The sequence below is a fragment of the Neomonachus schauinslandi genome, chromosome 3 (assembly GCF_002201575.2).
Source record: "Neomonachus schauinslandi chromosome 3, ASM220157v2, whole genome shotgun sequence".
Lineage (NCBI taxonomy): Eukaryota > Metazoa > Chordata > Mammalia > Carnivora > Phocidae > Neomonachus > Neomonachus schauinslandi.
In genome coordinates, this window is record NC_058405.1 from 181816996 (window position 1) to 181833274 (window position 16279).

At 33.5% G+C, this 16279-nt stretch overlaps 1 protein-coding gene across 6 annotated transcripts in view; it reads left to right on the plus strand.

The window, feature by feature from the left end:
• AGFG1 (ArfGAP with FG repeats 1) overlaps positions 1 to 16279 on the plus strand; it is a 73657-nt gene that overhangs the window by 53746 nt on the left and 3632 nt on the right. For 2 of the 6 annotated variants that reach the window (XM_021682960.1, XM_021682962.1), the window contains exons 6-10: positions 3072 to 3191; positions 5272 to 5481; positions 6558 to 6738; positions 9684 to 9763; positions 9973 to 10065. In XM_021682960.1, coding sequence (XP_021538635.1) covers positions 3072 to 3191; positions 5272 to 5481; positions 6558 to 6738; positions 9684 to 9763; positions 9973 to 10065 — 684 coding nt within the window. Of the gene's footprint in view, positions 1 to 3071; positions 3192 to 3847; positions 3920 to 5271; positions 5482 to 6557; positions 6739 to 9683; positions 9764 to 9972; positions 10066 to 14717; positions 14766 to 16279 lie in introns of all 6 variants that reach the window. The other 4 variants (XM_021682959.1, XM_044913438.1, XM_021682961.1 and 1 more) reach the window with 4 other exon arrangements.

The window sequence follows — 16279 nt, forward strand, 5'->3', positions numbered from 1 at the left end:
TGAAACAAATTCAGCTGAATTTGATGAAGGCAGTCAGTTTCTGTCTCTGGTCTCTATGTTTATCTTCCTTTCTCATAAGTATCCTATCTCACTGGAGAGGAAAGACAATTCTCAGCAAGATTTAGGCTCATTAACTTTAGTGCCTTAAATTCTTAAACTGAGATTACTTCTTTGTGCTTTTTGAGATAAGATTATATTTAAAAAGCATCTTTACTGTTTTGTTACATTCTGTTCAGTTTATATTTCTTTGTATAGAGATTGCTTGAGGTTACAGATTAGTAATTTTTGTTATTATTGAATTTATTAGTGTTTAATTTCCAGAATTGTGGTTTCTAAAATGTCATTCGACAGTACTTATCAATTTTAAAAGTTACTATAACCATTTGTTGAAGACACTGAGTAGGTACAATGTCTCCATATAAAAACTGCGAAAGAAGTATTACAAAGTCCTCCTTTGCTATAATGAATAGATACTTGATTAACGTGTTTGGTGCTCCAGTTGGAAAACACCAGTGTTTACAAATGTGATAAAATAGACTTGACTAACAAAATGGATTGTTGAACTGATTTGTTTCCTGATGATGTTTGAAACATGTTAAAATATATATTTTCCCTATAATGGTCTAAATGTAAGTTAAATATAGAGTATGTATTATTATAGACTACATATTCACATATATTCGAGGTTATAAGTGATAAACCAGCTTAGGGACCTAATTCCTTTTTCTCCAATGTATAGATGCATTTCATTTATTCACAGATGTAGAGGTAAATTGTTCAGGAAACTTAGAACTTGTCTTTTGAAATATAACCCACTCTAAATTTGAGAACTTCCTATACCATATTCTTTTATTCTTTTGGTTGATAGTTATATTATCTATATGTTAAATATTCGACTTCTTTTGTCTTTTAGTAGAATTTTCCTCTTCTGGGCCTAGTATTCCACAGTTCTTAAAAATTTATTCCTGTTGTCTTACAAGTTATAGAGTCATACTGCTGGATTTGCAAGTACAGGTCATTTAGTGAATCCTTTTGTTTTGCTAGTGAAAAAACTGGTGGAGCCTGAGCAATTGAGGGACTTGTCCAAGGCTGTACAGTTTTCATGTTAGGATGGAATTCTCTGATTATTTTGGATTCCCTTTTCACAAACTTATTTGATTATACTAAATGGTAACTGAGTTTAAACTTACATTTATTATTTAAACTTGTGTCGATATTTCTTTCAAAATATTTTTCAATATATTGATCCTTTAATTATTTATTAGTATATCTTTCATTGTGTTTATTTTTGGGAAAGTAAAATCTCAGCTGATAAATTGAATCTTATTATGTTAATTAGAAATAATAACAAAAGATTTCCGAGTGTCCAGAAAATACAAAATTTATTTTGTTACATGATAAACAGCCTTTTAATTTAGACACCTCTGTGTAATGTTTGAGAGCTTGGACAAATGTGTTTAAAAAAGGTTTTCAAGAACAAAGTATGAGCAGTGATATGTATATATAGCATAGCATTTCCACCTCTCAGAAGTGCTGGATGTGAGGACGTAGGAAGGGAAGTGTGTCTAGTAAAGGAGGTGTCTAGTAAAAGGAGGTTTTCAGATAGACACAAAAGAGTAATTACATAAAATGCTATAAGTTTTCCTGATTATCTTCCTAGAATAATAGTTTACTTTGTTAGTAGAAAATTTCTTGTTTAGTAACTTTTTTTGGTTTGTCTAAATTAGAATACATATTTATTGCAAAAGCCTAGTAAACTTAAGCAAAGGAGAAAATGATACCAATCTGAAAACTCACTACTTTTGTTAATGAAAATGCAGATTTTCTGTGCCTGTGATACCATGCTAACAAAATTGGCAAATGAAAATGTATTTGGAATTTATTAACCTGTTTATCTTGTTTACTTTGTCATAAGCATTTTTGAATAGGACTACGTATTCTATGTGTTTTTTTTTTTTAAATGGCTGCCTTATATTTCTTTGTATGATGTTTCATAATATATTTAAGTGATCCCTCATTACTGGCCATTTGAGTTTTTTAATTTTTTTCATTATTATTATAAAACACATATGTTGTTTAGTTGTTAGATGTAGCCATATTCATTTACAAGATTATTCCTTTATGAAAACTTCCTTGAAGTGAAATTGCCTGCAAAGGATTTAAAGTGGCTGACTTTTACTATGTTGATGGCATTTAACCTTTATCTTTTGGGCATGCTTTTCATTCTTCCCACTTAGCATTCCCTTTCCTGCATACCAACCACTTCTCATCATATTCTCTATAAAAAGTTTATTCAGCATCCGTTTTACCTTTAAAAAAAAGTCTTCTGAATTATTTTACTTAGCTACATATTTTAAGTTTAGAGAAGCCTAAAAATTTGCTCTTATGTTGATGATCTGTGGGGAAAAAAGCAGTTGGTCTTTTTCACTGAGTCTGAAGTACACTAATGTTGTAAATTTTACTGTTTTCATCATTTCTCAAATTTTAGTATGTGTGAAGAATGGCAGGCTTCTAAACAGAATGTGGATATCTTTGATTTATTTGACAATCATGTCGTTGTTAAACATTCAGTTTTTTCATCTTTATATGCCATGGTGTAAAATAGTTGTAAACTTAGAAAAAAGCCAAAAAGAATATTTAACCTTCTTTGTATCATTATTTTAGATTCACATAGCTGATGAATCACTTACTACCATTTTAAACCTGAATTTTCCAGAATGTAATCTATATCCTACATCTCTGTTTGCTTTACTGTAACTCATGTATTTAATGCTCTTAGAGTGTCCTTTAATAGAATCACTTTTACTGTACTATTCCTGAGGTTATTCAAAGGGTATTGTGTACGCATTTATCGTTATACAAAGTGTTTTGGGAGAAATTTTTGGATACTTTTCAATGAATTGCTTGAAACTGGGTTAAATAAACACTGGTAGGATTTAAGATTTGATTTCTAAATGAATTCTCTTTAAAGTGAGTTGTGAGACAGAAACTTTTCATAAAATTTCATTTGTCATATTTTTCATTTATAATTTTCATATTCATTAACATATATTGTTCCTTACCATTTACAGCTCAGAATTCTGCAAATGCAGATTTTGCAAACTTTGATGCATTTGGACAGTCTAGTGGTTCGAGTAATTTTGGAGGTTTCCCCACAGCGAGTCACTCTCCTTTTCAGCCCCAAACTACAGGTAGAGCTTCTCCAGCATTATGCTTTAATGTTTACTTTGAAACACAAAACTCTCTAGATGTAGTTTGAAAAATTATCCTAAACTTAAATTCTATAATTATTTGATTTTCAAATAGTTCTATCCTTATAAAGCTCTGGGGAAACCTGAAATCTTTTTTTCTATGTTCATCTGGTTTTTTTGTTTGTTTGTTTGTTTTTTAACTTTCTGGTGTGTTGTCTAATTCACAGTGTCTGTTCTCTTCCTTTTCCTGCGTATGAATCTTCCTTAAATTTCTTTACGCACAGGAGCATTACAGTGCTAAAAATTTGTTAAATTCACAGAGCACATTGAATAAAGGATCGCTTCCATACAAATAAAAGTAATTTTCAGGGCAGCAAGCTTGAGAAGATAAATACTGGTAGTCAAAAGGAGATCATTGAACAGTCACTCTAATCGGACTGGAAATAGTTTTCTGTGCAGGAATCGGTGTTTAAGCATTGAGTACTCTCCCATAAACTGTATTGTTTTCAGAATCTCATTGAACCCTCCTTTAGATCTTTGGCTGATTATTTTTCTTTCAACTTTTAACTCTGTGTATTGTCTTAAAGACTTTTCTTTCAATTTTCTTTTTTTTTCTTCTTTAAATTCCATCATTTACGTAATTTCTGGCTGTCCAGCATTTAGAATGCTTTCATCTAGCTGCAGTTTTGGTGAATTTACTTCAGCTTTTCCTCTCCAGGCTTCCAACAGTAAGTTCTGTTGTCAAGTAGGCATCTTTTACTAATTTGTACGTTTTATGTTGTTTCATGGATTTTTCAATTATAGAATGTTACTCATCTCTTAATGATAATCATTCTGAAATTCTCACTTTTATTCTCTCTTCACTATTACTAAACTCAGATTTAGAGAACACAGTGGTATACAATAAAAGAGTTGATTTAATAATTTAGTTTTTAATAATTTGAAGTAAATTTCATCATACAAATTTTGAAAGCTTAGTATTACGTATTTTGTTCACCAGCTACTTGTAACAGATCACAGTGTTAAATACCAACACACCTTACTTAGTTTTGATTGAAAACAACTGGAGTTTAATTCCTGAAAGAAATTTTATCAGTATAAATTTTACAATGTCTGTAATACTAGTTGATGGTAAAGTGTTTGTGTTCTCTTTTTTAAAATAGGGCTGTATCTTTCTGTTTTTTAAAATATCTGTAATTGTGCTTTGCTATCATTTAATATATAGGTATATGTATATACTATTTTGATTGCTGAAACTAATATGTGGGTGTAAAGAGCTAATGCCAACAGTGTAGCATCAAAAGCATAGAAAGAAATAGTCTGGTTTTAGTCTTTTGATAGTACTTCAGGGAAGTTTCTAGAGTATAGAACAGTCTTTAAAATCTTAGCAGAATTAGTGACCGTTAGGTGAATTGTGATCTATAAATTAAAAAATTGGTATGATACTTAGATTATACGTTGTGTACTATAATTTTTATTCCTTAAACTATATAATAGGGCATGATTTTACTGAGGACAATCATGATATTATATGTACATTAAATTATTATGTGGAATTAAATATTAGCTCTTTAAGTAAAATAAGCCTAAAGCTCAAAGACCACTTTTTAAGATACTGTGGCTCAAAATAGTACATCTTAAACATTTTAAATCTCTACCCTGGGATTTGTTTCAACCCTGTCTCTTTTGGAGCTACAAGAGCTTATAGTATACTTTGCGTTTTGCTTATGGAGTCCATTTAGGGAGAACTAGTAAAAGGTGATAGTATATAGATAGCTGAATAGTTTATAAAATAACTGAGTCTCAAACCCGGTAGCAAGGAGTTACTCTTCTGTGATTTATAGTCTTTACTTGAGGGTAGATAATTACACATAGTAACTTGTTACCCTACATGTTTCCAGGGCCTTTGAAAATGTAGTTTCTCAAATTATAAAAAGTCCTGTGTAGATGATTAAAATTAAATGCCTTTTGCCAGTAGAATTGCTTATAGAACACTTAATTAAGAAAGAAATCATATAATCTATCAAAGGATTTTAGGAGAAGTCTAGAAATTTCAAGTGTTTTGTTTATTCTGTTACAGGTGGAAGTGCTGGATCAGTAAATGCTAATTTTGCTCATTTTGATAACTTCCCCAAATCCTCCAGTGCTGATTTTGGAACCTTCAATACTTCCCAGAGTCATCAAACAGCATCAGCTATTAGTAAAGTTTCAACGAACAAAGCTGGTCTACAGACTACAGACAAATATGCAGCACTTGCTAATTTAGACAATATCTTCAGTGCTGGGCAAGGTATTAAGCTTTAAACAAAATAAATACAAATTTGTATATTAAACAGTCCTCTAGATTTGGTTGCATTTATTACAATTTAAGGTCGTTATGCTTTTCATAGTTGTGAAGAAATTTTCTCTATACTAAAGGTTCATGACTATTTCCCATATTTTGAATGTGAAATAATCCAATAATAGGCCTTTTGGAAGGCCTAGAAACTATTTGTAGACTTCTAATTTTAAAAGAAAGTAATTGACAAAATTGAATTTTGTCTTAGAAAGCATGCTTCACTGTTGGAAGGCCATAGAGGGCCAACATATCCTATTAATAGTGCTGATTGGAGGGTTATATGGTGGTTTTTGTAATATATTCGTTTTGAACTATTTTTACTATTACTATGTTGGTATTTAAAAAAAAACAAACCCATTATTTTTACAGTGTATTTTTATACCTGGTTTTGATCTTAAGCCCCAGTATTTTGCCTCTAAAAATGCATAGTGTGGTTGAGAACAGCAGAGGTCTGCTTTTGGACTGGAGTCTGCATCCTGATCTCTGACTGTGCTTTCTCAGCTCCAAAATGAGGGTAGTAATAGCATTGAACTCATACGTGTTATTGTATCTCAGTCATTTAGAACAGTGCCTGGCACATGATAAGTGCTGTGTAAATGTCTCCTCTTAATACTGTCTCTAATTTTTTCATGGACAACCCTGGCAAAATGATACTGTTCATGGGTTCACATTGGGTCTAGCATTTTATAAATTTGTATGTTCACTTGAATGAGAATCACCTGTTCTGGAGATGTTAATGTAGCACTTTGAGAATATGTTCTTTATACATAAGCTAGACATGTTACTGGTACAGAGTGTTCGTTTTTGTTACAGAAACAGTATTTTGTCTCTACCACAGTGGTACCTGTAGCAACTAATCTTGTTGGATGGTTTCTAGGTAGTTTATTACATAAGACTGTAGAGTCCTGTCTATTTATTTACTTAGCTTTAAATCGGTTTTAAATTTACACGTGTTTCATGGCAAATGTGGTTGATAAATTGAAAGCATAACTAAGTTTTCAGTGTAATTTGTTTTTGTTCGTTTATAGGTGGTGATCAGGGGAGTGGCTTTGGGACCGCAGGTAAAGCTCCTGTTGGTTCTGTGGTTTCAGTTCCCAGTCAGTCAAGTGCATCCTCAGACAAATATGCAGCCCTGGCAGAACTAGACAGCGTTTTCAGCTCTGCAGCCACTTCCAGTAACGCATATACTTCCACAAGTAATGCTAGCAGGTACCTTGTCTCAGTCAATGTTCCTGCTTCATGTTGCATCTTTTTTTTTTTCAACTCTGAATAATAATGTTAAATAATGACTGGGGACATATTTTTTAAATTCTTGAATATTTTTGTAGTTTGCAGAAACTGAGTTTAATTTATTAATTAAAATATCCTTGAGTTTTTATTTAATCAAAGGTTTTGTTACTTTTCTTCCTTGAACACGAAAGTGTAATTGAGAGTATGTACACATCTCAGAGTGAGGGGTTATATACAGATTTAATTATACTGAGCAGAAAATCCATTTAGCAAATTAGATACTTTTATCTTAGTCATGAAGACTACACACTGTAAGTAACATGTTATAGCTTTAGTTGTAAATAAACATTTTTAGAAATGTTTGCAAGAGAATCCAGGACCCAATTCTGTATCTCGTCAGTGTCCTACTGGTATTAACACATAGATATGTCCTTAACTGTGTTCAAATATATCTGATGTGAGGGACTTCTTGGCAGCAGGAAGTCTTAACACATTATAACAGCAATAGATCTTTAAAAACTCTTATAGTTGTAACTTCTACATTTCTGAAGGAAACAGATGCAGAAGTGTAGGTGACTTACCATGCAGTGCTTTATCCATCTCTTTGTTTTCCATCCTGCAGACTTGTCTCTTCTTTCTTCCGTTATCTGAGTACCTTTTTGTTTCCCTTTAGCATCTTTTCTAGAGAGAAATGGGAGGATTGTAACACTAACTACTTGGACTCTCCAGTAGTTAATTTTCTATATGCCAAACAGGAAAAATTGAATCCAAAGAATAAAGTTTAGAGTATTTATATATATCTTGTTTCATTAAGATGGTCTGTGTTAGACATATATAATAGTGATCTATAGCAAGGTGACCATAAAGTCTGGAAACATAGGTATACATAAATGGTTTACTGATATTATATTACCGTGTATTAATGGTTCACAAAGTGTGGTCCATGGAACATTTGGGGTACCTGAGACCCTTTCAAGGGGTCTTTGAAGTTAAAATGATACTCACAATAATTCTGACAGGTTATTTGTGTTTTTAGTATTTGACATTTGTATTGATGGTGCAAAAACAGTGACAAGTAAAAACTTGCCAGCAGCCAGCACTTTAGCACAGATTAAGACCACGACACCAAACTGTACTAGTAGTCATCTAATAGTCATTATATTTCTTACCACCACACATTTCAGTTTTACTTGTGAATAGTCTTTCTTATGAATATTCTTTTTTTTTATATGAGGTATAATTGGTATATAACATTGGCTTCAGGTGTATAACATAATGATTTGATGTTTGTGTATATTGTGAAATGATCATGTAAATGTAGTTACTGTCCGTCCCTGTACAGAGCTCACTTTTAGGATTTACTCTCTTTATAACTTTCAAGTATGCACTATAATATTATTGACTATAGTCACTGTGCTGTACATTACTTCCCTATGACTTATTTATATATTTTTACAAATATTCTTGATGAAACCATAAAAAAAAATTAATTTTACTGAGGCGCCTGGGCGGCTCAGTTGGTTAAATGTCCGACTCTTGGTTTTAGCTTGGGTCATGATCTCATGGGTGGTGGGATGGAGCCCCATGTCGGGCTCTGAGCTGGGTGGGGAGTCGGCTTGAGATCTCTCCGTCTCTCTCTCTCTCTCTCTCTCTCTGCCCCCCCATTCTCTCTCTCAAATAAATCTTTTTAAAAAATCTAATTTTATTAAATATTGATCCTTAAATAATGTCCTAACTTTCTGTGTGTTCAAGTAAGGTATGTATCAAGTAGTTTCTGCTGCATATTGAAGTACGGTGGGTGACTTGCGGGCAGTCAGCTTGTGTGGTTGTTTGAGTTGTGGAATGAACCAGCCACATATAATAATGGATATACCCATTGTTTTATGGAACACTGGTTATTTTATGGAACACTGGTTTTCCTTAAAAGACTGACATACCATGGTTATTCAGATTTTGATATTTGGCAGACATTTTCTCAAAAATGAAATATTTAAGTCTGTCACTTTAAGGAAAATAACTGATAAAATTCATACTTCCAAGCAAATATTAGAATTTTAGAAAATTTATTGGCTCCACCATGAGCTTGACAGCTTCACATTACTTTTTGATAAGAAGAGTGGTGATATTACTGAATGTAAATTTTTGATTTTTACATAAAGAAATTGTTGACATTTAGAAGATTTGCATCAGATATTTTCCAAATGATATAAAATTGATAAAAGATTCATTTAAAGTGCAAGATAGGTTAGTAGGTGTTACTTCAGTGGAGTGCAAAGGAATTCATTGATATGATTTCAGATTCCATTTTGCAGCTAACCGTTAGTAAACTATCACTGTCATTTTTGGTATGATACCAAGGAAAGTATTCAGTTACCTGAAAAATCTATTCAGATTCTCCTAGTTTGTCTACGGCCATACCACCCTGAATGTGCTCAGTCTCGTCAGATTCTCCTAGTTTGTTCAGCTAGGTGTCTGTGAGCACAGTTTTTCTTCTTATACTTTAAACAGTGTATCACAACAGGACAATCTTCTATTAAGGCAGCCATTGAAGGGATTTACAGAAATACCATTGTGACTCTTAAGTTCCTTTGGTTTTAGAAAATAATAATTCTTTATCATTAAATGCTACTATGTGAGCATGTAATAGCTTTATGGTTAATTTTAAAAGGATGAAATTTTTAAAAATTTCTGTTTTAATTTCTGTACTATACATATTATTAATATACAGCACATCTACACAAAGACTCTTTGGGGTTCTCAGTAACTTTTCAAAATGTAAATGAGTCCTGAGATGTAAAGTTTAAGAACTGCTATGATATATGGTATGTTCAGTATTACCTGTTTCCACATTTTATGGCCACCCTGTAGACTGATTACCCTTGCTTTAAAAAAATAAAAAGAACTCTTTCTCTTTTTGTTTCCAGCAGTGTTTTCGGAACAGTGCCAGTGGGTGCTTCGGCACAGACACAGCCCGCTTCTTCCAGTGTGCCTGCTCCCTTTGGAGGTAGTGTTTCTGGTACATAGACTGGTTTTTATAAAGAGCTTGTGTATATTGTATTGCATTTTCTTAGGAATACTGGAAGGCTATGAAAGCAACAATTTATTACCAGAAAGCTCTAATTTTCTATCTTCATAAATGTATGCATAAATATTTTTAATAATTGAATACAAATATATTAGGATTTTATAGTGTATTTTTGTAATTTTTTAAAGCTACGCCTTCCACAAATCCATTTGTTGCTGCTGCTGGTCCTTCTGTGGCATCTTCTACAAATCCATTTCAGACCAATGCCAGAGGAGCAACAGGTAGGACATAAATATGGATCATAGAACAGAAAACTTTGGAAAAGCTGTCTGTTTATTGCAAAGACACCATGGGAAGAACATCAGAAAATAAAGTTCTTCTTTCTTACTGTAGTGAATGGGAGGTGGATGGAAGAGCTTGTCCGTAAAGTGTACAGTAGCTGAAAGTTTATAAAATCCTGGACTTTCATATTTGAGAGGGACCCTAGCAGTTCTCTCGTGGCCCCCACCGCTCATTCACAGCTTTCGTTCTTCAGGTGAGGCAGCCCAAGCACGGAGGCGAGACTTCTTAGAGCCATGCAGCCACTTTGTGACCGAGATGGGACTTTTGAATGTAGTAATTCTGACTCATTTGGTGGTCTGGTTTTGGAATTACTGGTTATTACTCATTCAAGCTTAATAGGAAAAATTTGTGAGAAGTTTTTTTTTTTTGTTTGTGTTTTCCTCTTCATGAGATGGCAAAAAACGCATTAGCTTTGTTACATGAGGTCTTAGCAGTTAGGTCTTTTCTAGTGCTTCTCTCTTTTAGGGCATTCACATTTTTTAAGTTGTGCAAACCTGATTTGATTGGGATACAGTATTTGAATATTTTCTCTTGATAATTTTTTAATCCTCTTTATTCCTTCCCTTTTTTCTTTTTGGTTCATGCTGCAAGCCAGCCACATAGTTTTCGTGTTGCGCCTCTTTGATTTTTGTCCTGTCACCCTGAACACCAGAACTATTTCCCAGTATCTTGGGGTGTCAGCAAATATATGTGGTATAGCTTGAAATCCATTAAGGCCAGCTTTGTTTTGTGTACGTGTCTCAATAATTTTAGAACTAAAGCTTTATGCATATAGCATATATTGATGTGAAATCTTGAAAGAGTAAGGTGCTTGTAACATAATTTGTGCCATAAGAATTGGTAATTATTAGCAAATCCGTGTCATTGGCAAGATTAGGAATTGTGGTAGTAGGAGTTTCTTCAGTCATAATTTGTTGGTATCTCACATAATAGATGTTTAATAAGTATTTTAATTCCACATAATTTTTTTTAAAAGTTTGTTTTAATTCAGGTATACCTAATCAGTGATTTAATTTCTGTTGTGTTTTGGATGGAAATACTCATCATTTACGATATATGTAACATTTCTATTTCTTAGCACATTATTTTGACTTGGTGGAATGAATATGTAAGATGTCTCTGGGCACATAGGATTCTGTACATTGTCTTATTTAGTCCTCTTAACTCTCATCAAATACACGTTGACAGCTGAGGGAAATGAAGCTCAGAAAAGTTAAGTGAATATGTTTTCGGTACAGCCAGACTTGTGTTCAGATCCTGATTTAGTATTTACATGCTAGGTGATCCTAATTTAAATGTTAATTGTATATGAGTAGAGTAGAGTAAAGATGTTAGGAAGATGTACTAACATTTGTTGAGTGTTTAAAATTGTTTGCAAGATACTGTCGCAGTTTTTATAGCCTTTATAACGCCATCTGACAACTGAAGGGTGGAAACTCAGATTGTACCTTGACTAAGCTTGTATTGATCTAACTTCTCTGAGCCTTATTGTCAGCCTTTTCTATAGAATGTGAACAATATTCTCCAACTGGCAGGGTTTTTGTGAGAATTCAGATGATACAAATCACTGTGCATGGTCTTTGCATTATCCTAGATGGTTGGTAAATCTTTCCTATTATTTTCCTTTCATGACTGTACCTCCAAATTGGTTTGTCATTAGAGTTAAGGGCTTTTTTTGCTTATTTTATGTAGAGTATGAAAGTCCTTTAAAGTTAAGGATCTACATAGGACGTACAAGAATGTAAAAGGTACGATGTATGTTCAGATGATATAAGGTGATCTTTAGTATTAGGCTAAGCACAATTGAAAGGTAAATTGTGTCCACAAAGTCTTATTTCAAGGTAAAAAATTTTTTTCCATTGTAAACCACTTTATCACATTGATCACCTTGTTACAGAAATGATTAAAAGTAAATGTTAACTACTTATGTTTCTATTGAAGTTGAAATATGAATAGTATTTTGATAAATATACTATGCTTAGAAATTTCCAATGTCAAAATTAATATTGTTTAGGAAATATTTTTTGTTGCTTTCAGGTATTTTGTTAAATTCCATTTGAGGTAGCTTTTGAAGGAGGTTATTGCGTAGTAGTTCTTTGCAAAATTTAAAATGTTTTACTGATAATGTTTCTTTCTTAAAATACATATTTTAATAATCATTTTTCTTTTGCATTTATAAAGCTTTGGGGCTTTAATTTTCTTTCACCATGTTACATAGAAACCTTCATTAGGATATTAGCCAATATGGCCTAAGACCTTTTTCATTTCAGGATTCTATAATAGCATTCTTTCTTACAGAGCTTTTGAGGCCTTAAATCCTAACAGTTAATACAGTTTTCAGTTATTATGAAATTCTCTTATAATTCTGTCCTTTGCTATGGAATGAATAGTCTTTATTTCCCTAACTTCATTTTAATGAATGAATGATGTAAAAGATTTTCTTCACCCTCAAGGAGATAAACTTAATAGAAATGTAGAGGTGAAAGAATAATAGTAGCATCTAGACCAGCCTCCTAGTTTTATTACCTAGGTGGAGACCGATTTGATGGGTTTGCCTTAAACTTTCAGAATTGATTAATGACTCATCTTATATTTGCACCCAGAACTCTTTTAAACCAGCTCTGTTTCCTCTTTCCACTCATTCCACTCATTAAGAATATAACCTAAGAGAAATGAAAATGTACATCCACATAGAAGCTGGTACACGCGTGTTCATAGAAGCATTATTCATAATAGCCAAAAAGAGGAAACAACCCAAAATGTCCATCAACTGATGAATGGATAAACTAAATGTGTTATAATCATACAATGGAACTTTGTTGTTAATAAACCATAATGAAGTCCTAATGCATGCTCCAACATGGATGAACCTTGAAAACATTAGGCTAAAGGACGCTAGTCACAGAGTAATGTATAACCTGTGATTCCATTTGTAATGTGGTATGTCCAGAATGGGCACATCTGTAGAGACAGAAAGGAGGGGAGGTTAGAGGGAGGGTGACAGCTGATAGGTATGGAATTTCTTGGGGGGGGGGGCGGGTGGAGGAGATGAAAATGTTCTACAGTTCGATTGTGATGATGGTTTTACAACCCTGAGAAAATATTAAAAAGCATTGAATTCTACACTTTAAGTGGACAGATAGTGTGATAATGTGGATTATATCTCAAAAAGCTGTTAAGTCTAAAGTTTTATAGCAGTCCAGGACTAGAGCTTAAGAGGGCATCATTATCGCAGACTGAGGTTACGGCAGTTCATATTGGTTCAGTCACTGTTGACTAAAGGTCAGTTTGTACCAAAGTGTATTTTGTAGAGCTTGACTCTTGAGATGTTATCAAATACTCCATGGAAGAGGGCCAAACGTATGTGGGAAACGCTGGTATAAACAATTTAACTCTTAGTGCAGGACTTCTCAAGAGACTTACGGATTTTAAGAAGGAGATAAACATAGAGTGACCTAACTTATTTATTATAGAACCCTTCCTCCTCAGTTAACCCCTCTGTTGAATTCAGAACACAGTACTGATGTATCTCTTAAGTATACATCTTTTAAAGTTATTAGCAAGGAAAATATATCCACTGAATATTTACAGCACTTTTTAAAAATTTATTGTTAAATTTATCTTCATGGCAGCTTTGTCAAGTAGGTACTGTTATCCCTCCCTCTGCCTCCTGTTTGCAAATGAGGAAATGGAAGCTTCTAGAAGTTAAATAACCTTCTGTACTTAGAAAATGACAGAACCAAGACTCCTAACCACTCTAATCTCTCAGTCGTTCTGTTTTTCCACATTTAATTGGTTAAGTATGCTAATTTAAAATGCATGGACATATATTTTAGAAACATGTCCGTTCCAGATGGTTAAAACAAACAAACAATTTCTAGTACTTACAAGCCTAAATTTGTTTTCTGTTCATTACATGTATTTATGTGTAACCCCTCTGACCTCATTTATGCCCGGTAAGATTTACACGAGATGCATTTTTCTCTTCTCTTCTCTTTTCAGCCATTACATTGTAAACCGCAAGTTGTGCCCACCTTTCTAATGATCTACACTGAATAATTTTCCCCTCATCGTACTTAATTAGTTCACTTGAGTTATCTTTGTGAATTTCTAGTTAGTGCAGAATTGTAAACAATCAGACATCATTCAGGTGCTCTCCGCAAGATTTGACTTTTTAGATGCAAAAGGTAGATTCTAGGTCATTTTAGATAATCCTATGAATAGCATAGGGTGTAACTCCTGAGGCCTACGAAGTCTTTTTATGGACGTAGCTGTATCTTGACATGAAAAAAATGTTAGTGTTTATTTAAAAATGGGTTTCATAAATGGTTTTTTTTCATTTGGTATTTATTTCTCTGGTATTTATTATTCTAACTTCCCCTTTATTTCAAACAGGTTAAATATTAGTGTCATCAATGTGGTTGAAATTAAAAGACTTTGTGGATATGTTTTTATTATGTATTTTTATGCTACCCACTTTGTAACAGTGTATTCTAATTTTAGGACTTTTTAATTAAACAAATTTACTTTTATTTTGACAATAGTTATCCGTAAGTTAATTGACATTGGTCTCTTTATGGCTTTCCATAAGGCCTTTCTGGAGCAATGCATTCTCAAGTGTTTCCTCACGCTCATTTTGGTAGGTGGCCACAACTGATACCTAGATTTGTGTGGCAATTTGTCTACCTGCTTGTGGAAGCTTCTGCTAGTGTTCTGGATCCCTGCATGTGGAATTAAGTTTTTTCCATGTTTTACAATGGAGTGGGCATGGATGTGTGGCATTGGGATTACATTATATTTAAAGTTACATGAAAATTGTGGTGATTTGTGTTTTAATGCTGAAAAGCATTATCGCTTACCTCCATGGTCACATTAGAATGTTAATAGCTTTTTTGATTATTTTTCTTGAGTTTGAATTCATAGTACTTTGACACCTTTTTGATAAACCAAACCATCTTACCACATTATTCCATGGAGTTTGGTTTTGCCTAACTGTATAGAAGTTTCGCTTTTTAGTGCTTTCTTAAAAAGTGATTTGTCAAAGCTTGTCAGTGCTTTGTTGTCTGTTATGAAACCCTTCTGTTTCCCTTGCAGTGTGCTTATTATTCTTTAATTCACTTGCTTCCTAGTGGCTTGTTTCTCCTGTTTTCTCATCAATCGTAATTTCAAAAAATTCGGCATTCTGATTAGGTTCATTGAGAAAAACTGCATTGTTATAAACAATAGGATTATAAGATTACTTTGGGCAGTATCCATAACATGACTTCCAGGGTTGTTCTTTTTTTAAATAAAATATAATCTGTGTAACATTTTTAGTAATAATTCCTGTGCCTTAAGTCAGAGAGCAAGTTGGTAAATTAAAATTTTTTTTAAATCAAATTCAGTGAATTACCATGTTTCTGATAGCATCATGCCAACAATATTTCACTATTGTAATGGCTAGTATTCCTTAAAAGCACCATTATTGGCTCTTACTTTACCAGGACTTTTTCTAGAACATACATTCATAAGGTTCTGTTTTTAATCTTCACTAGCAGTAAGTAGTATACTGGTTTGCTACTACATGAGTTTCTTTTTAAATTTTTTTTAAGAGAGAGGGAGGCCGGGGCGGGGGTTGGGTGGAGAGAATCTTAAGCAGGCCCTGCTCAGAGCCCAAAGCCCGATGTGGGGCTCGATCTCACAATCCTGAGATCATGACCTGAGCCAAAATCAGGAGTCGGACACCTAACCTACTGAGCCACCCAGGCGCCCCTGCTACGCGAGCTTCTGTAATGCAGATTAGGTTATAAGTAATGCGTAAGTGGACGAATGATGACAGCATACCACATGTGTAGTGATTGTTGTTAACACACTGATTTCAGTGCAGTCTAGATCACAGCAGTAATTCACCCTACATCCATCTTTTCTAAGAATGCTTATTTCACTACCTTTTCAGTCTTTATGCATTTTGCCCTAATCTCTACAACTCAGGAGTCCTAACCTTAAACCCCTTATCCAAAGCAGTCTATTTATCTTTCAAATAAGATATGGTGGTCCATATATTTCTTTTGGAATTGATGTATTAAGAACTTCACATGTTCTTTTAATTGTGTTAGTGGTTTTATTAGGGAAAGCCATCTCCCCCCCCCCCCCCCCCCCCCCCCCCCCCCCCCC